At 52.8% G+C, this 24,531-nt stretch overlaps 6 protein-coding genes across 6 annotated transcripts; 2 read left to right on the top strand and 4 right to left on the bottom strand.

The window, feature by feature from the left end:
- Positions 1 to 5,114: 5,114 nt before the first annotated feature.
- G6M90_00g009050 (uncharacterized protein) lies at positions 5,115 to 6,788 on the top strand (the record flags this gene model as incomplete). The annotated part of the gene is made up of 6 exons (XM_066129660.1): positions 5,115 to 5,152; positions 5,255 to 5,281; positions 5,338 to 5,569; positions 5,655 to 5,783; positions 5,852 to 6,496; positions 6,675 to 6,788. 6 exons carry the CDS (start codon positions 5,115 to 5,117, stop codon positions 6,786 to 6,788), a joined length of 1,185 nt encoding a protein of 394 aa, XP_065985642.1.
- An 894-nt stretch (positions 6,789 to 7,682) lies between these two features.
- Positions 7,683 to 9,215, bottom strand: pkp1 ([Pyruvate dehydrogenase (acetyl-transferring)] kinase; the record flags this gene model as incomplete). The annotated part of the gene is made up of 4 exons (XM_014694120.1): positions 7,683 to 7,746; positions 7,808 to 8,799; positions 8,876 to 9,024; positions 9,101 to 9,215. The coding sequence occupies 4 exons, from the start codon at positions 9,213 to 9,215 to the stop codon at positions 7,683 to 7,685; spliced, it is 1,320 nt and encodes a 439-aa protein (XP_014549606.1).
- A 2,918-nt stretch (positions 9,216 to 12,133) lies between these two features.
- On the top strand, positions 12,134 to 13,025 carry G6M90_00g009030 (uncharacterized protein; the record flags this gene model as incomplete). The annotated part of the gene is made up of 3 exons (XM_014694121.1): positions 12,134 to 12,598; positions 12,669 to 12,748; positions 12,803 to 13,025. The coding sequence occupies 3 exons, from the start codon at positions 12,134 to 12,136 to the stop codon at positions 13,023 to 13,025; spliced, it is 768 nt and encodes a 255-aa protein (XP_014549607.1).
- Positions 13,026 to 13,732: 707 nt separating this feature from the next.
- On the bottom strand, positions 13,733 to 15,711 carry G6M90_00g009020 (uncharacterized protein; the record flags this gene model as incomplete). Its single annotated transcript, XM_014694122.1, has 3 exons — positions 13,733 to 14,757; positions 14,825 to 14,927; positions 14,986 to 15,711. The coding sequence occupies 3 exons, from the start codon at positions 15,709 to 15,711 to the stop codon at positions 13,733 to 13,735; spliced, it is 1,854 nt and encodes a 617-aa protein (XP_014549608.1).
- Positions 15,712 to 18,010: 2,299 nt separating this feature from the next.
- DPL1 (Sphingosine-1-phosphate lyase) lies at positions 18,011 to 20,150 on the bottom strand (the record flags this gene model as incomplete). Its single annotated transcript, XM_014694123.1, has 3 exons — positions 18,011 to 19,004; positions 19,119 to 19,724; positions 20,050 to 20,150. 3 exons carry the CDS (start codon positions 20,148 to 20,150, stop codon positions 18,011 to 18,013), a joined length of 1,701 nt encoding a protein of 566 aa, XP_014549609.1.
- Positions 20,151 to 23,190: 3,040 nt separating this feature from the next.
- Positions 23,191 to 24,245, bottom strand: G6M90_00g009000 (uncharacterized protein; the record flags this gene model as incomplete). Its single annotated transcript, XM_014694124.1, has 3 exons — positions 23,191 to 23,409; positions 23,473 to 23,900; positions 23,951 to 24,245. 3 exons carry the CDS (start codon positions 24,243 to 24,245, stop codon positions 23,191 to 23,193), a joined length of 942 nt encoding a protein of 313 aa, XP_014549610.1.
- Between the last annotated feature and the right edge of the window lie 286 nt (positions 24,246 to 24,531).

Below are 24,531 nucleotides of genomic sequence, written 5' to 3'. Positions count from 1 at the left end.
GGTCTGGTTTCCGTGGCCAACCAGCCATTCAATGGCTGAAAAGAGGGCCGAGGGAGGATCGGGACCTGAATTGGCGCCGGTGGGGCGGCGGCGCGCAGGGGAGCCAGGCGAGCAACCAGACTCCAAACGGACGACAGAGAAGACACGAGGCGTGCTAATAGGGGCGTGCCCAGGGCGACCTCACAGGGGGCGTCGCGGTCTGGTCCCTCGTCCCCAGAGAACGTGAAGAGAGGTGAAGAGATGAAGAAATTGCCATCAGGAGACGGGTTGACGAGGACCCAGCGTCGTGGGGAAAAGGGTCCTGGTCCCAACCAAGTCCAGCTTCTCTTTTCCTCCGTTGCAGACACGCAATTCCAGTGAGGAACTTGGCAGCCAAGGGCTCGGCGACACCCTCAGCACAGCGTGAAAATTTGACTTGTTGATTGTTGTTTGACACACTCGTTTGACACCAGCACACGGACTCTACGGAGGTGTTCTTTGTGAACTCTACGAGAGAACAGTGAGCCCACTTGCATTAACGTTATGCAGGACGGGTGCCTGGGTGCCTAGGTACTTTCGAGTACTCCGTATGTCCCGACGTCAGAGACACTGTGCCATCCGTCGCTACTACCATGGCGTGACAACCATCACACAACGAGAAATCGCCTTGCAACATCTCATCGCGTCTCCCGGTGTCTTTTGGGGGCTGAAATGGGTCCTCCTAGGCCTCCCGTGTTGTACACACCGTATGAGGCGGCCTTGAGGGGAGCAGTCTTTGTCCCCGCCTCCTCATCGTCGTCTCTCCGACTCGAGAAGACGGAGTATTTCTACTGCGGGCCACGAACAGCACCAATGGGTCAGGCAAGGGTGCCTCCCTTTGATACATGCGCATGTCGCAGATGAAGAACCCGCAGCATGAGAAACATGGCGACGCAACATGGGTTCCAACTCGTTGGAATCGCCACGGCCCGTCTCCGCGCGCTTGGTCCTTGACATCGCGAATAGTAATGCAGAGTACTTTCTAACTCCGTATTGTAGGGTAGTGGTACTACTTTCTCCATACCAAGCTATGCGACATTGTGTGTAGCAGTACGTTTTCAACTTATGAAGCATACCCTACTCAGGTACCTCGAGTAGTGGTTAATAAATACGGAGTACTTGGTATTGCCAGGCATTGACAGGACGGACCGGCCACCAGACACTCTAGATGGGTGCCTGTGGATTCGACAATGCCCTGGGTCTGTCGTTAGACCCGGTAAACGAGAATGAACGCAAAAGAAGGAATATTGCAACGGCAATGGCGGGATCTCACAAGTCATGCCGTTCCACCACGAAGAATTGTCCTGCCGTTTGCAGTGGCTCACACTCCGTGAAGGAAGCCGTCGAAGTCTGGAAGTCAAATCCTCTGCACGGGAGATCATGTAAGTATGTACTTTGACCTACCTGTGTTAGTACGCCCAGTCCGCACGGGATCTTACCAGCCAGCCTACTACTAGTACACACATGCTGCGTTGGCAGTTGGCTCACCGACAGCACCGCGCTGGCGTATCCGTCAGGCACAGGCATGCATGCACCCCAGTCCTCCGTACATCGACCGACTTGTCAGATCCAGAAGGGTGTGGTCCAGGAGCCCAGGCACGGGTCACAAGCAGTCTTATGTGACGCCAGTATTTCAGGGGTACCAGAACTCCCTCCATCCCCGGCCTGTTGTGTGGGCGCCACAACCTTTGTACCGGTCGACACTTGTACGGAGTACTCCGTGCCCCCTCACTTAAGTACCTAGGTACTTAAGTAAGTAGTTCTGGCAGCAGCGGCCACCCAAATGGAAGCGAACGAAAATTACTCAAGTACTCTGTACGAGGGGGGGGAATGCGAAGGGGGGGCTGCCTTTGTAGGTATTAAATACATTCATTATATTATCAAGGCAGTTGACAGGACAGGCAAGCGCTCACCAATCTCGCCAGTGGGGCTTGCGGACGACCCTGAAATAGCCCTGACAAGGATAGTACTACTATCGTCAGGCTCTTTGGCAACGGCAGTCTCATGCTCATCACCTCAATGTTCCTTTCCACTGCCACCCAAATTGGTCAATTTGCGTCGCTTGCTGGGGGTGGGGAAGCAATTTGCTTCTTGCCGGTGAAGCCCTAGCTGTGGAAGAACAGGAATGAGTCCAAGTGCAACACGGCTCGACAGCTCGCGCAATTGTCCTCCCGGTTCTTTGGTACGCTCGTGGCCAGTGCTTCCGTGGTGCCCAGCTTCTGGCACATTCCTGCTCGTGGTACAGAAGAAACGGGACGGTGCGGAGAATCTTTGCTGGCTCCCGGCGTATCCGGCGATGCCTTTTTGCTTCGTTTGAACACACACGACAATGACTGCGTGATGGCAACTATTAGCAATGCCCACGACAGTCCGCAACTGCGGAGCACAGCATGTTCTCGCCGCCAACTTCCGGCTTATGCGTCAGCGACTTGACAAATGTTGGCGATGAGAGCGTTGGTCTGAAGGGAAACAAGACCAGTTCAGAACTGCCCTATTAAAAAAGAGCGCCACGCGAAAAATGAGAATAGTACTCCTCCGTACTCGTGAGCTTTGCTGAGGTGTTGCCAAAGCCGGGCCACAAGCCATCTTAGTCCGGGAATGGAAAGGAAGAAGCAGTACTGAGATCCATGCAGCTTGGCTTGTGTTGTCCGTGTGGGCACAAGCTTGATTTGTCCTTTGCAGGTTGTGGCCTCATGGCGATGCCGGTGATGCCCAAAAGGACCAGCTCCAGCCAGTGCCAGTCCAACAGACTGGATTTTCCGTGGCCACATGATATCTCCAGGACCTTGAGGGAAATGTCTCATTGGGCTAACCGCTTTTCCAAAGAAATACGCCAAAACTTTGCCAGTTTTGGCTTTAAGGAACATTACATGCATGAGCTGCTACTCCATTGCAAACACAAACAAGGCTCCTTGGGGCAATAAGAGCACGGTGCTCTTTCGGCTCGTGAACAAGGCGAGTTATCAGGAATGCGGTTTGCGTACCCACGTGGTGGCGAAAAGCTTACTGCTAGGTAAACACGCTTTGATCATTGCTGTCTCCTCTAGTCAACGAACTCGCTGGAAGCAACCCTCAGCTGGGTTGGTGAGTACGTATGTATTCTAAGGGAAGGGTTGCCGTGGTAGAGCCAAATCCAGGTCACCCAAGCTGTCTGTTGAGCTAGCGAAGCACACATTTTGAGTCTGCCTACTCCGTGGTTGCCTAGGTTTGTGATTGCTTGGGCCCGTCAGAAGTAGGCAAGATCAGCGGCTGCATGCACCTCTGACCTCTGACGCATCTGGTGGCTGACACATCATGCTGGTTTCATTCCAAGGAACTTGTATGAAAATGACAGAATCTGCCCCGCGTTGGCTAAGTTATCACCTGGCTCTGCGCAAAAAACCCAGAGTAATTATTTCGGAGCACTACGTACTCCGTGTCTGTGCTGGCCAAGTATTACTCTGTACCAAGCGCGAGAGTTAGATGTGTGATTTACTGTGGCACACATCGTCGCCCAGCGGATATGAGTCTGCGGAGTACCGTTCGTGTCTGAAACGGGTACTATTGGTTATAGTACAGGATGTTCTCCGTCCGCCTGGTTGCAAGTCTTTCGACTCGATAGTAACTCATGAGCTACAATGGTCGAAGTACTCCGTAAGTAAGAAGAAATAAGATTTTGGGGTGTCTGGCAACTTATGTTTCACAAAACTTCTCTGCCAAGTTAGTTTCTGTCGCCCATTGTGAAAAGTTGCAAGTTTCGGAGTATTCCTATGACGTTGACTGACACCTAGAGTATGCTCTGGCTTAGCCAGTCTGTATGGCCCTAGTCCGGCTCTGGACATAAGGCCGGCCAAAAGCCTCCATACTTATTGACAACCCCCTATTTCAAGTTTCAGGCCTTGTCGAGAAAAGACAACCGAAGGCGGCACGTCCATCGGCGACTGAGGCGAATGCCATTAGGCACTGTGAAGCAGAATGGCCCATGCATTGTCCACAAAGCAAGGTGAACAAGGTGAACAAAATAATGCGACGCTGGTATTCTGCCACTGACATGCTACTCTGTACCGGGTATGGCATGTGTACGTACGTGCTGAGTAGCGAAGCCAGAGTTGTTGCCTATGCTCAAGGCTGTAAAAGTATGACGATTCGTATTAACCTGTCCTTCGACCTTGCTTTCTCCGCCGCTCCTCGCAGCCGATAACGTTTTCTTTGATGCTGCTGGTATCCTATTTCACCCATATGATTGCTTGCTTCGTTGATGTCAACGGAAGGTGGATGCTCCCGTCCTCACCGAGGGTATTTTCTCAGACACAGGCAAGTTTGTCGTGACAAAATGAGGCCCAAGTGCTGCCATTTCTGAAGCAATGGAAAATGACCAGGAAGATTACAGGTGTTCAATCCATTTCAAGTCGCAGGAGCAAACATTGCCGGTTGTTTGTTTAAATCATATAGTCAGATGATGCCATCAGTGGCTCTATTGTGATTTATTCTTTCGACCATGCACTTACCAGCCGACCTCGGAACTCTTGATCAGGACCTGACGGCGAGAAAATTGCTTTCCTGGTAGCCTGTTCCATGGGGGAAATAAACACGAGCTGATATGGTGATGCTACCGAGAGTTTTTGGTTGTGTCCTTGAACCGGACTCTGCTTGATGGCTTGTGCCTAACTGGTCTTTTAAGCTTTCTCGAAATCGTCTTGTGTCAGTATCAAGTGCTTTACCATCCAGGAATTCGTAGATGCCAAGTTCAAAGTTTCATCACCAATTCGCAGCCAGATGGCAGAAAATTTGGGCGTGCCACCTGCCCGTTATTCGTTTACTAGCGCCGCCAGCCGTCAAGGCTTTTCACGTAATGCAAAAACGGGCCGCCGAATAATTTTACCTCGAGCTCTCGGGTTCCTCTTCTTTCTTCTCGTTTTTGTTATCTCTGCCACCTTCAAAACCGGGCTCAACCACCGAGACTGGTCTCTGGCCCCTCCTCATCACCATATGGAAGCAACGTTCGTCCTCTACAACTCGGCTCGATTTAACTCTAGTTGGTATTGCGAGTATTGCATTCGTTGAAACTGTCAGCGAAGCGTCCCCTCATTAGAGCCCTTGAGCGGATCGACTTAATCATGGCTCCGAACGAGAATAGCAATGTCAAGCCAAGCCCGTGAGCAAATCTTCCTTTTTCATGTTGCGCCAACTAACAAGAATATTTGCTCCCGCCTTGTTCGACTACGGCTGAATCTTTACTAATCATTTTTGGCTACAGAGGATCGAGACATGGGCTTCCCGTACGGTACGTAACCATCACATACTCAAGCAAGACACAGTGCCACAGCTAACCAACAACAGTTATCGATGCAAGGTTGGAGGAGAATGGAAATCGCTCCAGTTTTTCTCCAAGAACCAGCAACAACTTCTACAGAGACAGACGTCTTTGCGTGGCGATGTTGACGCGGCGAATTCAGGAATGACATGCATAGAGCACTCTGTTGGTTTTCGTGGAGAAATTCGCTGCGAGCTTTGTGGGTTGATTAAACCCATTGACATGTTTAGCAAATCGATGAGAAGGAGCGACGATCCGGTGAGCCTTGGAATAATTCGGATATTATCATTAATTGCGCACTGACCGTTGTATAAAGACTTGTCTGCAATGCACTGCTTGGCAGGAGATCCAAGAGCCAGGTGTGACCCCTATGCCGTTGCAGACGGGGCACCGTTCAGTTGAGGAGAACGAGGGAGACAGTAAAAGAAGATTTACTGAGAGCACAGACTTCTTCCCCGACCCTATGCCCCAGGTACGAAAGACTCTACTTCCCCCGTAACAACCCTACATCACATAGAACAACTACTGATTCCCTCGCAGGTTCCCATTACGGCCTTGTCATCACTGGGGGTTTGTGACATTGCTACTTCAGGTAGAATTAGCCCAGAAAGCGGTCGTAAGCAGGCTCAGCCTGGTGGTCCCTCGTCTTCCCGGGGACCATCATCTGTAGTCTCGGCCCCGGTATCAGTCGCTTCGTCTGGTACGGTGCCTCCTCACTTGGAATCTATTGTTGGCCAGTTGATGCAGAACGATGGTTTGAGAAAATCAGGAAATCCTGAAAACCGCAGCCCTGAAAGCATCTCCTCTATTAGACCTGTCAATATCCAGGGCCGGCCGGCTGAGAATCAAATTCTGTCAGTTGTTGGGTCTGAAGTGGGTTCTGAGATGGAGGGAAGTGATGCTGGGAAAACAAGACGGTCAAATTTGCATAGCCAGCTACCACCACATCTTCAAGGTAAAATACCCAACATGGGGTCTCGTGCTACCTTGTTCCAATATGCGGTTCCCGGTACAAGCTCGCAAGGCTCGGATGCCAGAACCATTTCCACAGCTACGACCATGCGGAGCGAGCAGGATAATGGGCATGCCAAAACGCGCGTCCCATACAACGCTTGGGATAATGCCGGTAAGCTCCATGAAGCCATCAAGTCGCACACTGCTTCGGAGGGCGGCACGGCATCAACCGTAAGCGACGTCCCGGCTCAGGATCCAAGTGCATCAGGGCAGTGGGAGAGTGTTCCAGCTACAAAGAGGGGTTGGCCCAAGACAAGGAACAATTGGCACACAGCCCCAAGGGTAATTAGAACCCAGATGACTGCGAAAATCTTGTTTATTTCTCATCATACTGACATTATATCTCTAGTTGGAATCGCGTCCGTTGCTTGACATAGGCCACATATCCGACCAGCATATTGACCCCAAAATTGATCGTCAGAAACGCATGAACTATTGCGATTCAGAAGATTCTAGATACTGAATCCATGCTTCATGGGGGTGGCTTGCTCATATCCACTAGGCCCCTTCTTGTGTTTGGCAACTTGTGGTGTGGTTTGGATTTTGATCTTGCGTGGGTTGAACTAGTTACCATTGAAGAAGATACGAGCCGTTTTTATTTTTGCAATCAATAGTCACGACAGTGGACAGGCATGGCGTTGCAAGGATCAACAAACAGAGTAGCCCTCGGGGCTAGGGACGAGACATGCGTGTCGTTTAACCAAGACAAATCATCAAGATAGCTGAAAATATTGCTCATAGGCATCCCTAGGCCCGTTAAAACAGTTTAAATTCCACTCTTCTCGTACAAATTTGCGCCTCCTCGTTGAGGACACAAAAGATTTACTGCTCCAGCCAATCCTCGTTATGCTTGCCTGCACCCCGGCAGTTGATCACTTATTCTTCCTTCCCTTGGTCTTCCCAGGACATTCCTCTTCCTCCTGGCCATTCAAGCAGTACCAAGCCGCCCACCGTGCCGAAATCCAAGAAATATACCTCCCTCTTCAACGTTGCCAAATTTGATGAAGAACCACCCGAACCCAGTAGCAAGAAGGAAAGAACAAAATTGATCTGTGACGGTCCGTCGCCCAAGACACAGCACCATACGCCCCACAGCGCGCCCGAGTAATATGTATAATAATAGGATAGATGTAAGAAATGATGTAGATGGCTAGGTTCTAGTTTGTAGTTTATGTTTTCGAACTGCAAATCAAGTTTACACTTCGCGGTCTTCCCGTTTGTCGAATATTTCCGTGGGAGGTGCATTTACCACCGCCTCGGCATCGCCCACTTGTCTTCGCTCCGTGACCTCTCGGCGATCCTTGAGGCGTTTGCGCAAGATTAGAGATGGAGATGAGGCCCCGGCGGTGCTTAATTGCTACTGTAGCGGCTCTGAAGATGACGACAGGCGGTTCAGATGAAGATACACATCTGTTCCGTAGCTGCAGAATCCAAGTCAGTCTTGCTGGTTCCCAATGGTACGGGATTTGGACGTGTTCTTACCCTTCCATGCTAATCAACTTCAAGTCGCCGCCAAAATATCTTGCGTACAGTCTTGAAATAGGTAAGCCGTAGCCGAAGCCAGCCATGGGAGCTTTGAAGTCGCTCTTGTCGAAATCAGGGTCCAAGTTGGGCGTGCGGTCGACAGTTGTATACATGTACGTCCAGACCAACGGAATAGCGCTTCGTGGTATGCCACCGCCCTCGTCAGAGATCTTGATGGTAATGTCTTCTTTGCCCTCGGCCACAATGACCTTGGTCACGGGAAACTCCTGCTTGTCCATCCCGTGCGTCTCAACCACAGCACGAAGCGAATTCTTAAGAGTTTCGAAGAGCATGTGTGACAAGTGTCCCGGGACATACATGAAATCCAGATTGGGGTTGCAGACCAGCTGGATACGGGGAGCCTCAAACAGACCGTAATGGTCCTCGCAAACGAATCGCGCGTTCTCGATGGCCTCTTGCGCGAGATCTTTCACGTTGGTCTTTGTGCAAATCACGCCGACATAGGTTGGATCGCGGTGGTGACTTTGGTCGGTGAGAGCAATGTGTTGCCCGATGAGCATTCTGATTCCGATACGCGACATGTAAAATCGGTCGAGGAATGATTGTATGGTACCATCAATCTGCATTCGCTGACGTCGGCGCTTGTACTCCAAGATGCCTTGAGCCATTGTGGTGACAACTCCATCGTGTCTCCGCTTTATTGTGTGAAGGGTTTGCGCAAATCTTTGATTGTAAAGCTGCAGGTCAGCAGGCCAATCACCCGTATCATCAACAGTGGCGAAATATCTCCTTGACAGCGACTTTGCCTTGCCGTTGCCGTTGCTGGAATTTGTCAGCCCGCCCCAGCCAGAAGAGTCTCCTTCGTCGATGGAGGGATTGGGTGTGGCGTCGGAGAGTCGTTGGATATGGCGGCCGTTGCCCTTGGTAGGCTTCATGAGACGATCGCGAATTTCTTTGCTCAGATTTGGCCGAGGAAGCTGTGTGATTTCCTGTTTGGCGTACCACGGATCAATGGATATTCTGTGGACGGCGCCGGGTTGGTACAATGCGTCATGGGAAACCTACCTCAAACGACTGAGCGTACCAATCTTTGACTTTCATGACAGACGGCATCTCGTTTAATCCATCAGGCAGGTCATCTAGTTCCTGGACACGATGCGCAAGGCGGATTGGCAACTCCTCGGCCAAGAATTGTGAGGCGCGGAATAAGGTGCCTGGGTCGCCAGAAAAGTCAACTTGGTCTGCCTGGCAATGGGCGGATTTACAGCTCAATTGGGGAGAGCAGCATACCTATGGATGGCTTGTCACCAAACTGCACCATCTGGCGCAGGCTCACGCCCGTGGCGGGAAACTTGGCATAATGCCGGATGGTGTCCATCAGTCTCTCTGACGACTTCCACGACATGGCGGTGGCGGGCCGAGAGACAGACAGGGTCGGGGCAGCGGAAGGCGACTTATAACAATGCCTCTATGGTTCGGTCCAAAGGGTTCGAAAAGGAAACAAGGCGCAGAGTGACGATTGAAGCAGGCGATGCGGTGGCACAAAGGTCTGCCAAACAAAAGATGGTCATTGATGCCGTCAGTCGTCAGTCGCGAGGTCGGAAGACGGCGGGGCGGCTCTGAGTCAAAGCAGCAATTGGGCCCCGCGGGAGCTACAAGTGAGAGCCGAGGCCCAGCGAGGTCTGGACAAGGCTGGCGGCGAAGCAGAAGACGGGCGTCAATATGGAGAGTGCAAGCCGCCGCAAAGAAGACAAAGGACAGATTGGGATGAGCGAGGGGAGGAAAGGGGGCGGCAAGCGGGATGGTTTTGGTTTTTAGTCGAAGCGCCAGCACTGGTGGCAAGTCCAAGGTGCATGTGTAGAAAAGTGTCGCGTGGGCTGGAGGAGAAGGCGAGGAGGATTAAACGGGCGTCGGTCGGCAATGGGACATGCAGGCCTGGGGTTTGGGACGGGGGACGGGGGACGGGGGACACGGACACGGGAGGTGGTGATGCAATAAACAGTGGGCGTTTTTGCCCCAGGCGCCGTCATGCTGCCCTGCTTGGTGCGTTCCCTGCTGGAGAGAGCGCCTGAGCCCAGAGGGGAACAGCACCAGACATGCACAGAGCATTCGATCGTCGGGTATATGTAGGGCGAGCACGGCCCAACGGAGGGAATCGACATTGGGAGGGGCGGCTAATCCAGTCTGCATGTGCTGTCGAAGTACGGAGTACTCCATCGAAGTACTCTGTGGACGACGGAACAACCTCGACGCTTGACACTTGATACTTTATGATATCGAACATGCCACCCGTCCACACTCAGCGTGGGCGCAAGGTGGTGCCACAATCGGTATTTTTTTGATGGTTTTTTTTTTTTTTTAAAAAAAAAGTTTTTTTATGATTCGATTGATTGATAATTGAAATCTGCAAAAACGCTGCGGCGCTTAGCAGGGGCTGCGCAACACACGGAGCTGGATGGCCATGAAATCCATGCCATGTATCAAGCTGCAGACAGACATGTCGCGGCATGGTGCATGTTGCGTTGGTTTTTTTTCTCTTTCTTATGAATACTTTGGGAAGGTACTATTCGGCCCTGGATATTGCAGTGTGCGCACTGGGACAGGGAGCGAAGGACAATACAACATGTCTGGTTTGATTGTACCGGATACCCTGTAGTAGCCAATATCATAATTTGCTTGTAGATTGAACATGTCAACGTGCTAAGGTTGACTGGTATGGTTCGCGTCCAATGACACCGGTGAGGTCAACCACCCTGGACCTTGAAACAGCAGGACGACACTACAGGTTGATGGGGATATATTCGCCGTTGTACGGAGTACGTACATACTTGCATATGTCGAAAACACAAGGCAAGCAAGGCACTGGCACACACATGGCTGCCAGACTGCTGTTGGCAAACAGGCACCTGAGTGCGGCAGTGAGGATGATGCAGCTCTTGATCCATGCCGGTTAGTCGTGCAGATAATTCACTCGCTTCCAAGGCGTGTTGCTGTACCGTGGACTGCAGGTCGGCTCTGCATCATGTTCCTCGTCAACACATGTCTGAAGGGAACCGGACCAAATTCCGGCCAATCAGCGCCGCGCTATTTCCTCTGTTACGGAGTCGTGCTTGGTCGTCAAGTGACTTGCCCCTGGCCGCAGCTCGACCGCTTCTCTGCCCGCCAGTTGACAACAGCCGAGCATCATCCACCCACCCCTAACCCCCAACCCGGCCGATACACACGCACAAGCACCTTCGACTGCGAGCTCTCCCCTCTGTATGGCTCGTCTTGTAGCATGTGGGCAGTCTGGGATGCTGGTTCACATTTGCTAGAGACAGACGTGACAGCCGTGAGCCGCCAGCTCGAATCTCCTTCACCTCCGCGAGCCCATCTCGGTCCATCGGAACTGCTCGGACCTGGTGCGAACGAGGGCTTGTGCAAGACGTTCCCCAGCCCGAGCTCAGCAGAAGCTACCAAGTCCATCCCAGATCAGCGTTGAACACGTTAGCAGCCGACTGCTAGCTTCCGTCGACCGCCCCATCTCGGCCCCAGGTCCAAGAAGCGGCTTGAACGACGTGCTCGCCGCCTTGTGTGTGGTCGACCTTGGCCGACTTGTTGTGCATCCTCAGAATCCGCTCTGGGCGCTAGTGCCAAATCTGGTACTGGGTACGGAGTACCTGCCCCCTGGACCTTGCTTGTTCGTGAAGGTCGGTGAGCAATTGTTGGCTTCTCAGGCACAGAAGGCCAGGTGGCTGGGTCGTTGTTCAATTTTCCTTCTCCCACGCGGTTCTTGGTTTTTGCAACAGGTGTCGGTGGTTGAGTGTATGATTCACTTGGCTAGATGTCTGGGTAGGTTGGACGTGTCTTCTGTTGTGCCGCCGGCCGCGGATAGCACGGCCACCGCGAAAGGGGTTGAGCCTCGATATAGTTGTTTCTTTGCCCTTTCCTTTGGCTGCGCGCCTGCCATACAGCCCAACGGCCTCAACGGCCTCGACGGCCTCTACTCACAAGATCAACATGGGTCACGCAGAGCGACACGAGCCATCGCCAACCACTCCGGCGCTGGATCGCCGAAGCATGGGCAGCAACAGCGGGAGCAGTGAAAATGGTGCTTGTAGCCAATGCAGCTGCAAAAGTCATCGAAGTCAAAGTTACACGACTAGCCAACATTCTTCTCCCCGGCCGTTGAGCAGAACACATGACGGCATAGACGAACTTGTTGACCGAGGAGTTTACACTCCACCGCGCCGGACTAGCACTTATGCTGCCTCTAGTATGGCCTTTCCTAATCCAGCGGGTAGCATCAGTCCGCTCAGACGTGATCTATCTCAGATGCACACGATGCCGCCCGAAGGCATTGACGCCGTGACGTCTCGCGCAGCAAGGCACGATCTAGCGAGGCGACTTAGTCACCTGGCCCGGCGGCTTACTTATGACGGATCCGATGATGTCGATGAGATGATGGTTGGAAGCCAACTCGAGCAGCTTGAAAAGGTCGTTGGCGGCGCTAGGAGCGCTGAGTCTAAAAAGCTTCCATACCGAACAAGCTTTGATAGCCCGGGAAGAAGTGACGCCGGCTCTGTGCTAGGGTCACCCGTTTCTTCCCTTTTCAGGTCGCGCTTTTCTGACTTGTCCGCATCGCTGCATAGAGAGCGCGAGGCCGAAAAGGAACCCGAGGATGAGGCTCCGTCAAAGAAGGGCATGACGGGGACACAGGCGAAGAAGGTGATTGCAGAGATGAGCAAGCTCAATGAGGAACTATCAACGGTGGTGAACAATCTCAAGGCTCGGCAAGAGGAGTCCGAGGTGAGTGGCTTCTATGGCCACACCAATTCTTTAATCTCCTCGAATTGTTCTTAGCTAACACTGGCTTCAGCATATTCAAGGACTTCTCATTGAACGGGCAGAACGAGCGGCCCAGCGCATCATTTTTTTGCAGAACCGCATTTCCTACCTGTACGTATTCCCTTGTGACGCGGCCTGGCACCATTTTGCTGAGACGAGAACTAGAGAGGAGGAGCTCCAAGAAAATGACGGTGAGCTGCAGCATCTGAGGATATGCCTGAAAGCAGTCGAGATACAGATGCCACCGCACCCTGATAAGGAACTCCAGCGATGCATTGCCACGTTTAAAGACGATTACCAAGCCCTGAAACGAAAACGAGCGCATCGGGCCAGCATGGCCAGCGTTCGGGGCTTCGACCCCCTTCAAATGGGGACACCGTTACGATAACACCCCATCGTGGGAATCTTGACAGCAACTGACTGCCCTTACTTCATCAACATGTTTTTATAACGACTACGACGACGACTAGACGGCTGTACGAGTTTGATGTTACTACACGAGTTGTATGGCTGTACGACGAACTCGGGACTCTAATTGACGATTGGCCCTCCACTAACAGAACTTTTATGCGAATCGAGATGTTATCTGCATAGCCTGGACTTGTTTTTTCTCGGAATTCAGCTTGTTTCTTTTATCTTTTTTTTTCCCCCTCTCGCATGTTTACCTCTTCTTCAGACGCACATGTTGTACAGGGATATTTGATGGGGGCGGCGCAAAGATTGTTTCTTGACCGAATGTTTGCTACGAGTGTCAAACAACGGCTTCTTCTTTGGAGTGATACCATGCATAGCAGGCAGACGAATGATTTAATCCTACTTTGAATTTTATTTTATTTTTTTTAATCTGAATTCATACATGGTATACATTCTGATACCTCGAATAGTCCCCGACTGTTGTCATCAAGATATCAATTCCTTTCCCGTCATGCTATGGAAACAAACCCGTGGTCGTTATGTCATCAGTCCCCCCTTTTTCCCAATTTATACAAAAGTCATGAGTCATTCATCCTAGTACATTGTTGCACGCCTTTGCTCGCCATATCACACAGTCACACAATCTGCCGGTCCAACGCGGCTCTTGCCCTCTGCTGTTTCTCACCCTCTCGCCTTGCCTCTTAAGAAATCATCGTATGTCGGCCCTTGTTGCCTCCCCTGAAAGAAGCGGTAGCTGTCCACTCTCCCGGGCAACGCATCAGGTGTCCGGCTGCTCGAATCCGGCGCCATTCGGCCCCTGTCTACGTCCTCTGCCCCCCTTGAGTACGAAGAACTGGAATAGCTTCGTGGAGGGTGCCTATATCTCCTTTCGCTGTCGATTGATGCGGCTCTTGCCGCCTTGGGGCTCTTGCCGCGCCGTCTGCTCGTGTGTCTATCGTACTTGATGCGCTCGGGCGATGGCTCCGAGTATCTGCGCCTAGAGGGCTCGCTGCGCGAGCTAGGAAAGTACCGGGGCTCGGGGTTATACGCCTTCTCACGCTGGGAGGAGGAAGTGGAAGAGGACGAGGACGAGTAGTAGTACTTTGCCTCCTGTGGCGTGCGACTGGCGGTGGAGGTGCTCTTCTGCCTGCGGCGGGAGGTGTTTGCGGGGGATATGGTGACATCCTCCGGAGGCGACTTGCGGCTGCTGTGCCGCTTGTAATCATCTGTCTGGTAGGGCTTCTCTCGGCGTACCATGCTTGCTGGGCCGGAACTCATGTGTGAGGCGCCCCGGAATGCTTCGAAGAGGAGGTTGCCCCACGAGGGGGAGGGGGGTTCGGACGAGCTCCCCATGCGTTTACTCCAGTCGTCTAGAGCACAGACAATGTCTCTGTATGTGCGGTCGTTTCTGTGGGCGGGGAACAGGTGCCGGGATAGCTGTTTTGGTAGGCGCTCTGCTGGAGCCGGGCCTTGGTGGTCTGCCTCAAGGGGGATGTCCATGAGAATGCTTTGGAGGCGGTAGGATTCGGCGTCTGGCGCGGCTTGGATGAAGGCCGTCAGCCAGGTCTGCAGGCCGACGGGTGTAAGGGCAGGGATGTAGGGACGCGTGGAGTGGTGGTCCTGGACGAGGTGGTATTCGCAAGAGAGGTCTTGGTAGAGGAGTTCCAGGCTGCGAAGGCAGTGACGGGATTGGTAGTCGAATATTCCTGGGTACAATCATCAGGACTGTGTTCTTGTTCAAGTCTTGGAAAGGGGGGGAGGGAGACGGCGGACCTTGGAAGGGGAATTGTTCCTTGTCAAGTTTATATCTCCTATACAAGGCAAACATCTTGACAGGAGGGATGACGAGCGAATTGCGTGGTTCGTATTCCCGGACCTGGACTCATCAGACTCATCAGAAACAAGCTCGGCCCGGCGTGTTGTTGGTTCCTTACCATGAAGTTCGCCAACCCGCGTAGCACAGAGGCCAATCTCCTGGTTGGCTCGCCGTGTTCGGTAAACAGTTGACCCCATTGTCTGTCGACCACGGACATGTGTGGACCGCCGTCGCCGCGTGACGACGTGGTATATCGCGGCGAAGAAGGCTCCGTCGCTACCGGATAGCTATTTGATCTGTGGTGCAGCACGACGGGGGGTCTGGTGGAAAAGTGCACGGCAGGCCGTTGCTTGGGGCTGGACTCGGCAGACGAGGGTGGTGTAAGTGTTGCATTGGGGGTCCCGTATGCCGTTGAAGAGGACGAGGCGTGTGACTTTGATGAGCTTGGGCTTGCATGGGAATATGAAGACGACGGGGAGGGAGAAGGAGAAGGACGAGCTTTGCCATATCGGCTGGCGGGTGTTGGCGAGGCAGGCTGGTGGTGGTCTGGAAAATCGCCATTGGGCCTCTGGGTAGACGTCCTTGACGAGGACGAGGGCGAGGGCGAGGACGACGAGACACTGTCTGCAACCTTGTTGCGGGCTGGTGATGCGACGACGGTGTCTTGGTCCGAGTCGTCGTCATCCACGGTAGCTTGGAAGCGGTTCCTGGGAGCCGCTGGCTTCGTCTCTGGTGCGACGGCGTCGCTCCGCAGAGAAAAATGCGATATATCCGCGTCCTGAGCCAGGTTCAGCCCGAGCCCAACGCAGGACGCCGACTCCATGGCAGGGCCTGCTGCCGCCATGGTGATGGAGGACGGAGGATGGAGGATGGAGGATGGAAGATGGAGGAGGGGACAAGATGGACGACGAAGACAGAGGTGAAAGGGGAGAGAGCGCAAACAAGAAGGTGATGGTGGTTTATACGAGCTCAAAAAAGGAGTCAATCACCAATTCACAGCAGCGGCGATGATGATGAAGGGGACCAGTTGAGCAGTTGTGTTTGACGTCTCGACTCACGACGGGGCAGCGGGCAATTGTTATATGCTTTCTTGTCATGACCCAACTTCAGCAACAACTGGCATCAACAGACGATGGACTGAAAACCCGACGAAGCAGCCCATTTACGCATTTACCCCAATGTATCGGTGCACACCCTTGGCTTTGCCAAGCACTGGCCGTCTTCTCGTCACGCCCACCCACGATAAAGAAGAAATCTAGATGTCAACGGCCCATGTGTCGAGCAGCTCTGGCCGGGTGCATCCAATCAAGGCACGCGGCCCCTTCCGACGAGGTTGATTGTTGACATGTCCTACCGTCGTACCTCCTCCAGACGCTCTCTCGCCACATGCGCACGGCAGAACTCCCGACTATCCTCCCCCATGCACGTATATGCAACCTGTCGACCTGTTACCTGACCTGTTACCTTGTTCCCCCGTCCCCCGTGCCACCACATGGCATCTCAAATAGTTCAACTCACACAGCAGCAAGAAAAACGAGATAGCAAGCCCACAAAAAGGTACGCCTTGTGCGACCCGGCCGCCCGGGGAAGAGAAGCAAGGGAGCATTGAAATTAGTATACCAAAACCACCACCACCCTGTTTCGCCGCCGCCGCCGCCAGCGTGATACCTTAAGTACTTCAGTACCTAACTTTCTCAAGTACCCAAGTACTTGCCTACCGCCTGCCGCCGCGGGGACATCGACATTGATGGAGGGGGCAACATGGAAAGAACGGCAGGCCGCAAAGGCGTGCACTCGCTCGCAACGCACATGCCATACATACAACTCCAAGTCCAGCAGCAAATGCCACTGCTCTCTTCCGCAAAAAGTGGCCACTTGTAAGACCCTTGAACCTTGACAAATGCTCACATCACCAACCCCCAGCTTCATGTGCCGAGTAATTGCATCTCCCCACCCACCTCTCGAAAATGCAGCCATTTCGTATCTCATGCCGACAAACCCCAGGATTCCCTTGTTTTTTTTTTTTTTTTTTAAAAAGAGAAAAAAAAAAGAAGCATTACATTAATAATAATAGTGATAAACAGGTAGTCTGGCACCAAATCCCACCCGACTGCACATTGATCCCCAAGTGGCAAACACAACCGGCCAGCCCTCGAGGTCTGGTGTCTAGTCTGGTCTGGTCCTTGGGCATCACCGCAAAAGGCCAAGCAAGCCAAAAAGAGGCACTTCAGTCACCAGCACGACAGCATTTCCTGCTTGCAAGCCCTGCATATGACACCAGGCGCTATGCAGGCCTTCGCCACGCCTTTTCCTGCACCACCCGCCTCATTTTTGCCTTCCTTTGTCTCTGGTATTTCCGCCGCCCCTCTGCCGCGGGAACCCCCCTCCTCCCCGATCGACCAGACAGACCAGACCCTTTTCTTCCCTCTGAGAGGCCCCTTCCCCCGCGAGTTGAATCACAGACTACTTGACCTACCGCTGTTTCCTCCTCCTCCTCCTCCTCCTCCTCCACCCCCTCTCGGCATCGCACTTGGTCACCGACTTGGGCTGTGGAAGGGGAGGGGAGGGAGGGAGCGAGGTTATAAAAAAACTAAATTTTGCACAGAGCGCAGCCCGACCAACTGACCGTGAGTGAATGAATGGGCCGTGGGCGAGCAAAAATGGTGGTGTGCTGCTGCTGGCCGTCTGAATGCGTCTTTCGTCATCGGACACTCGAAAGTGAGGCTGTAGCCGTTTTGCCCGCGTCAGCACCATCTAGATTGCTTTATTGGCTGGTGCGTCTACGGCCAGACAGCAACAACAACAAGGGAGGAGAACCTTGATTCCATCTCGAGCCCCCTAGGAATCATGTAATGAGGCTCTGTTGCGCATTCGACGCCGTGCCATTACCGAAGACGACGGATATCGCCATCTGCCCACTCGTGTCCTGATTAGAGATAAACTCGCCGTGACCTGTAGGCTATTTATTGATGCTTCAATAATGCTATGAATGCTGCAAAGGGCGCCTTCATAAAAGAAAACACCCCCACACAACACAAAAAGGCAGATGAAAAAAAAAAAACCTCCGCCGTAAATCAGGCTCCCTTTTGCTTATACAATTCGCCTCCTATATTCACCCTTGAACCCCAATCGCTGCCGACATCTTATGCCTTGTACAAAATATCCAGGAATCCCTTTGCCAGGTCCACGACAACACTCTTATTTGGCAGAGAGCCAGCTACACCATACAGGGCAGCCGAGTTGCCCATGGCCTTGCCCTTGGCCCCTTTGCCCTCCACCTGACGCACTCTTTCCTTCTCGCGTTCCTCCTCGATAACAGTCTCCAGGTCGCTAACCAGACGCTCCCACACCTTGGCAATGGGCATGGTTACAGCCACGTGGATTGCCGGAGGGTTCTGCAGCGCATTGAGATGCCATCCCTTGCTCGACATGGCATCGGCGATGTCGTAGATGTCGAGGTTGAGAGCGGTGAAGGCGACCACGGAAACGAGGGGCTTACCGACAATCTCGAGCTCGCCGTTGAGCGTTCCAGAACTTTGAATGGCCTCTGCGATCTTCTTGGCGGCACCAACAATCTTTACACAAGCATCCACATAGCCGGCCTCGCCTACGGTCAACAAGCTCGCCCAGCAGCCGGCGATCAATGCACCAGGGCGCGATCCAGCAATACCGGGAGATGCGTAAACGCCTCCGGACCAGTCAGGGCAGACATAGTACTGGTACTGGCGTAGCTCCGCCGTGCGGTACAACACGGTCGAATTACCCTTGGGGGCAAAGCCGTACTTGTGGGTGTCGCAACTGATACTGGTAACACCTTTGAGACGGAAATCGAAAAGCTCCGATTCGAAGCCGGCCTTTTCGAGATACGGCACGAGAAATGATCCTAGGCAGCAGTCGACGTGGAGGGGGAGCTTCTTGCGGACAGCCAGTCTGGACAAGGCCGCGATGTCGTCGATGATACCGTGAGGAAAGTTGGGAGCAGAACCGACTAGCAGAACCGTGTTGGGGTTGATCAGACGCGCCACTCTCTTGACATCGACCTGATAGCTGGGCGCAGGGCAGTCGACGAGGTGAATCTTGATACCAAAGTAATCACCGGCCTTGCGGAAGGCAGTGTGTGCAGTGTAAGGGAGAATCCTGTTGTTTGTTGCCAAGACAATGGTTAGCCATTTGCCACGTTCTGGCACGGTTAATATGCACAACATAGGTACGACAACTTGCCGCATCCTTGTTCAAAATGTTGAGACATACATTTCAGGTTCCGTAACTCCGCGCTCGGCATACGCCTTTTGGCGAGCGCTCAAACAAGCCATCAAGATGCTCTCAGTACCGCCAGCAGTCGAAACGCCGGCAGCTCCAGGAGGGGCATGAAATATGTTGAGCACCATGCTGACTACCTCAGCTTCCATCTTGCGCACACCCGGGAAGACATCCGGGTGGATGGGATTGGCAACGGTAAACTTGCCAAAAGCCTCGGTCTGCAGGCCGATGAGACTTTCCTCGCCGTGGTAGACGGCTCCGGAGACGAAGCCATCCTCCCAGCGGGTGTGGTCGAGGTTGGCCAGCATCTCAAGTTCCGCACGCACAGTATCTGCGGTCAAGCCCTCCTTGGGAAGCGTCAAGTACCGGGTATCAGTCTGTGCAATGAGTTTGGACGACATTTGAGCAATGGACTCGTTGACCTGTTTCTGGACCTTGCCACGCACGCCAGGGGCGCGAAGGAAATAACCGTATAATGTGCGGTGGATTACATGGTACAACTCGAGGATGGCGCCGATCGGGCCTCGACCCTTGAGCTTCCAGAAAGCACGTCGGGTCCATCGGAGGACAAAGTAGTAGAAGACGATATTCCGGAGCCTAGCAGCAACAACGAAGATGAGGTGTCAGCCAAGAAATCCGATGAGCATGCGGTGAGAAGGTTGTTTCTCGGTGTGGTGTGTGAAGAAAACGGGAGGTGAGTCGACGCCAATTGGCGCGATGCTTGACGTCACGACCAATTGGCTATTGGCAATATAGAGCCAACATAGAATGCGCCAATGCGCCTCAGCCAGCTCATGACCGACATGCACAAAGAGGCACCACATCGGAGGGAGAGCTGAATAGCAGGCTGAACAGCACATGTTTCACCAGCAAGAAAACACAAACAAACAGTTACAACAAAGGTCATGGGAATATCACGTACAGGTCGACGGTGAGGAAATCGAGAGGGTTGGCGGGTCCTCGGCGCTTGACCTTTTCGAAGCCGCCGAGGAGACTGACGGGCATTCGAGAGCTTCCAGGCATGGTGGCGTCGGTCCAATGAGGACAGTGGCAGCAAAGCTGATGACGGCGGGCGAACAAGACGAGAACAAGACAAGAGAATGGCCCCCTACGTGGCTGTTTGTGTCCCAAATGCCCCAGACGCAAGTGCAAAACGAAGGACAAGGACAAGGAATGCCACCGAGGAAGCTATCGCAGGGCAAAAGGACGGTGGGCTGGGGAAAGTAAAAGAGAGTGAGGGTTTGACGTGGTCGGTTTTGTAGTCCGACTCGGATAGTCGTGGGCGTTTGGCGCTGGTGAGAGCTCTCAGCTACAAGCGGCAAGTACGTACGAAGCAGGCGACGACCCAAGTTAGGTACCCAGGTACATATACTTACTCAGTTGCTTGCCATCGGGGCTATCAGCAGCGAAAAGGCAAGCGCATCTCGACTGCTCCTGCTCTTGTTGCGCACGACAAAGGCACCAGTCGGAGGCTCGAGCCAGCTCAGACCTCGGTGCAGAGCACCAGTCGGACACCTGAAAAACAGACATGGAGGTGGGGGACGGCCTGTACTTGAACATTTTTTAGTGGGGCAATCCCGCCGACTCTTGCCTGCAGCTAATTTAAATAGCGATGGAATGAGCCACTTGATCTTGACAAAGGAACGAAGAGACGAAAGGTCGTATGCCCGCCCCATGCCTGGCCAATCAGAAGCGGGCATCTCATCGCGGACTTGACCTTTTCATTGGCCAAAAAATGATCATCGCCCACCAGGTCCGTCTTTCCTCTGACGAAGCGTGGCCCATTACCACGGAGTCTCGCGGTCCGCTTCCCTTGGTCGATGATGCTCTCTGGCGGTCCGAAGTGGAGCCCCACATCGGTCGAGGTCCGATGTGCTGGGTACGGCTTTTCAGGGATAACATTTTGAACCTCCAACACTGTGTAAATAGTTGGTGCCGTTGACAAGCTGCGAAGTTGCCACCACAAACGACCTATAGCTGAGGCGCTAATGGTAACTGTCACAAATGCAAGTAGCGGTGTTTATACACATGGATAGGGTGGCGGCTTTTTTTGCACCTCTCCGGGGAAATGCGGAGATCATCATTTGATCATAGCTTTGCTCGTGGCATGAGCACTTGAGAAGACGACCTTGCGCCTTCTCATCCAGCTATTGCGTCTCCCCGCGGCGAGCACCCAGGCAACTCGGAACAACTGTCGGCACGACTGGCCAATGGAGGGATTTTTATAGAGTTCTTGCTCCTTGCTTAGATTGCGACTTGACCTCTTGTGAAGCGTGGCCAACTATCGTACATTCGCGGGCGTGATTGACACAATGCCATCTTCTACATTTTGCGGAAGTTGCATGGCTCCACGAGTCATGTATGGGATTATTGCTAGCCCAATTTTTATTATTATTTCGTAGCAAATAAATAGCAAACGACGACAAAAGCGAAGTAAGTTGTATTACGCGTCGACGGAATTCAAGACGGAAGACTGTATTTGGTATGCCTGGTACCAGTTTTGTCCATCTGCCATCGTGAATCGACAGAGCAAGAGAGCCAACTACCCAGGTAGCTTGTATGAGATTCAATGTTTCTGCCCATGCAATAGATTCACAACCGTGGTAAAACTGGGGAAAATTTTGGCCCTACGAGGAGAAAGCTATGAGCGAACCTTGAGATGTCGGCACCAAAGTCTCCAATGTCGTTGAAGCCGGCACGCCTCCGGGAAAGTCGAAGCATTAACCAGCAGACATGACACAAAGGAGCTTGGAGCGCCGCCAGGACACCAATTTGGTACACCCGCCCTATCCTGCTACCATAGACAACGTTGCTCTGCGCGATAAGCAGATGCTCGCCGCGAACCCGTGGGGAGGGACTTGTTACCACCGGCCGGGATATATTGGCCGCCGGGGTGGAAGCGGCCTACCCGAAGGCAAATTATCCGGTTCGCTATATACATGACTGGTTCACGCGTATGAAAAGGGAGGTGACGACCATTGTGGATCGAACACTATTCGTCATATAAGAGGTAGCAAGTGGTGGTGAACGTGTAGTCGGCCGGAGTGACCATCTATCATTACGTTGGGATTCCCCTCATGACTGCATAAGAATGCAAGGTAGACACTATGAAGGCTGGCATAGAGACCCGAGCAGAGTGTCCTTGATCGTTGTCCTGTCTATTCCCTCCCCAACTGTTCGTATAGCACCAGCTGATTTACGGCGAAAACGTGAATACTGTCCCTGATACTTGTACGCCAAGACGAACCAAGCGCCACCGTGTCGAGGTCGAGTCAAATGTCGAGTCAAGGTCAAGTCGCTGCTTTGGTCTTGCGAGTGATGGGTGTGTACCAGGTTGACAGGCTGTACGATGGGGACTTGTGAAATTCGAGGACGGGACACCAACACGAACAGCATAAAGATGTAAAGAAAAGCCATCATGATTGGTTGTCCAGACCTCGAAGGTGGCCACATCCCCTCGACATCTTGGTATATGGCCCGGCGCTGCTAACCGGGATAAGTCGACATTCGACCTCCGCGGCCACCGACTTGGGCCACTCAACGTTCCATCGTGGCCAAATGCATTGCCTAGCAGCTAATAGCGCAATGCTATCCTCTCCATCGTGCAACACCAACGCGGGGTGCGTAAGAGACTCCTGGGCACTTGAAAAAATATCGAGTCATCATCGCCTCGCATTCCCTCAACCCCACGGGCATATGTATCTGCCCATCGGCTAAGCCCTTACGATGGTGGCGCCTCACGCCGGCAATCTTAAACCCAAATCAATATTTCTGCAATTCAATCCCAGTCTCTGAAACATACCCCAACATGCCTCATCATGAAACAATAATATAACATGCGAAATTATCCCTAGCCATGTCACTCAAATCATACATGTTTCCTCCACCCCGTCCACCACCTCTCCTTCCCTCTCGTCGCTCATATCGCGTCTATTCAAACCGGCAACGCCAAACTCGGGTTTAAAAAAAGTACAAGAGTAAAGAAAGGGAAAGCGATTTTGGTCCATAAACGCCCCAAATCACGGCGCACTGCATTTCAATCTCATTCTTGATCCATGCCCACTCATGCTATACCAAATGCCTTCTTCATCTTCTCCCAGTAGTGTGACGACACGGTCTGGCAGCTCTGATCCCCCGTCTTGGTACAGTCTGGGAAGAGCACGACAAAGTCGCCTTCTTGATATTGCTCGCCGATGGTGGATTTCGAGTAAGACGCGAGTGTCCGTTGGGGGACGAGGGCTAGTTTGGAAAGGATGGTTGGGTGCCATTGGACGATATGTTCCTGAAACATCTAAAGTCAATACTGCATCGAGATGCGCGGGAAATTGGAAAGAGCAGGTCGTACCAATGCATGTCTCTCGGCTTTCTGGAAATTGTAAGCCCTATATAGAGGATCGAACCACGTCTCGACAAAGAACTTGGCGAATTCTCCGTTGCGAATGACAACACTCTTGTGCACAAGACCCTCTTTATCCTGGGTTACGATAAAGTCAATGCTTTCGCCGCCCAAGTGTGAGAATGTCTTGATGATGCTGTCAGGCGGTACAACAGGGTAATCCTTAATCATGAGACTCTCCAGCCTGCTGGGCCTCGTAACCTGGTCCTCCAGGCTCTTGGTTGGGTCCATAATGTAGGCGTCTTGGTCGAGGTACCAGATAAACTTGCAATCGGGATATTTCGAAAGGGCGTGACGCATGGCAAATATTTTGGCCCATGATCGTGGGGCTCCTCGCGTATCGTAGTCTAGGGCGTTGACGACCATTGCTTGGTAGCCTTTTGGGTGGTTAGTATTATTTCCTGTTGAACAAGTGCTTTAAACGCACCATGTCTCGCGGCATATCTCTCACGATTCTCTTTAATCGTGTCCAAATATGCAGTGTCCCATTCACTGGGGTCAATTACCGTCACCAACACCACCGACGGATGGCCTGAGGGCACATGCTCGTGGTAAGGATCGGGCTTTTTGCCCCCAAAGAGCAAGTAGAGCGCGCCCAGGAAAAGCAAGGCTCCAATGGCAATGTTTTTTAATCTGCTTCGTCTAAGCAGAGATATATTTGATGACATGGGCCGAAACGGCGGCGGGTTCGAACGCTTTCGCGGGGGGTATGGAAGATGCATTGTTGGCCAGCTAGTCCGTCCTGTCCTTTCGCAAACACAGGGCTTAATCTATTTCGTCGCAATTTTATCCCCTAGACCGTCGGTGTGCGCAGGTTCAGTGTTGTCCTTGACAACATTCGGCCGTGCTCGTGAAAAGTCGCCTCGCGGCAACACGTTTCGTGTTCGGGCGGCTGCGATATGGCTATCCCGACTGCTTGTGGGAAATCTTGGTCAAGGTCTCGGGGATCGTCGATTGATGCAAACGTCAAATGAGACGGGCGACAGAAGACACACCCTCGGGGAAATA

The sequence above is a fragment of the Metarhizium brunneum genome, chromosome 1, assembly GCF_013426205.1.
Source record: "Metarhizium brunneum chromosome 1, complete sequence".
Taxonomy (NCBI): domain Eukaryota; kingdom Fungi; phylum Ascomycota; class Sordariomycetes; order Hypocreales; family Clavicipitaceae; genus Metarhizium; species Metarhizium brunneum.
Note: the sequence above shows the minus strand (reverse complement) of the source record. Positions and strands in the feature narration are given on the sequence as shown.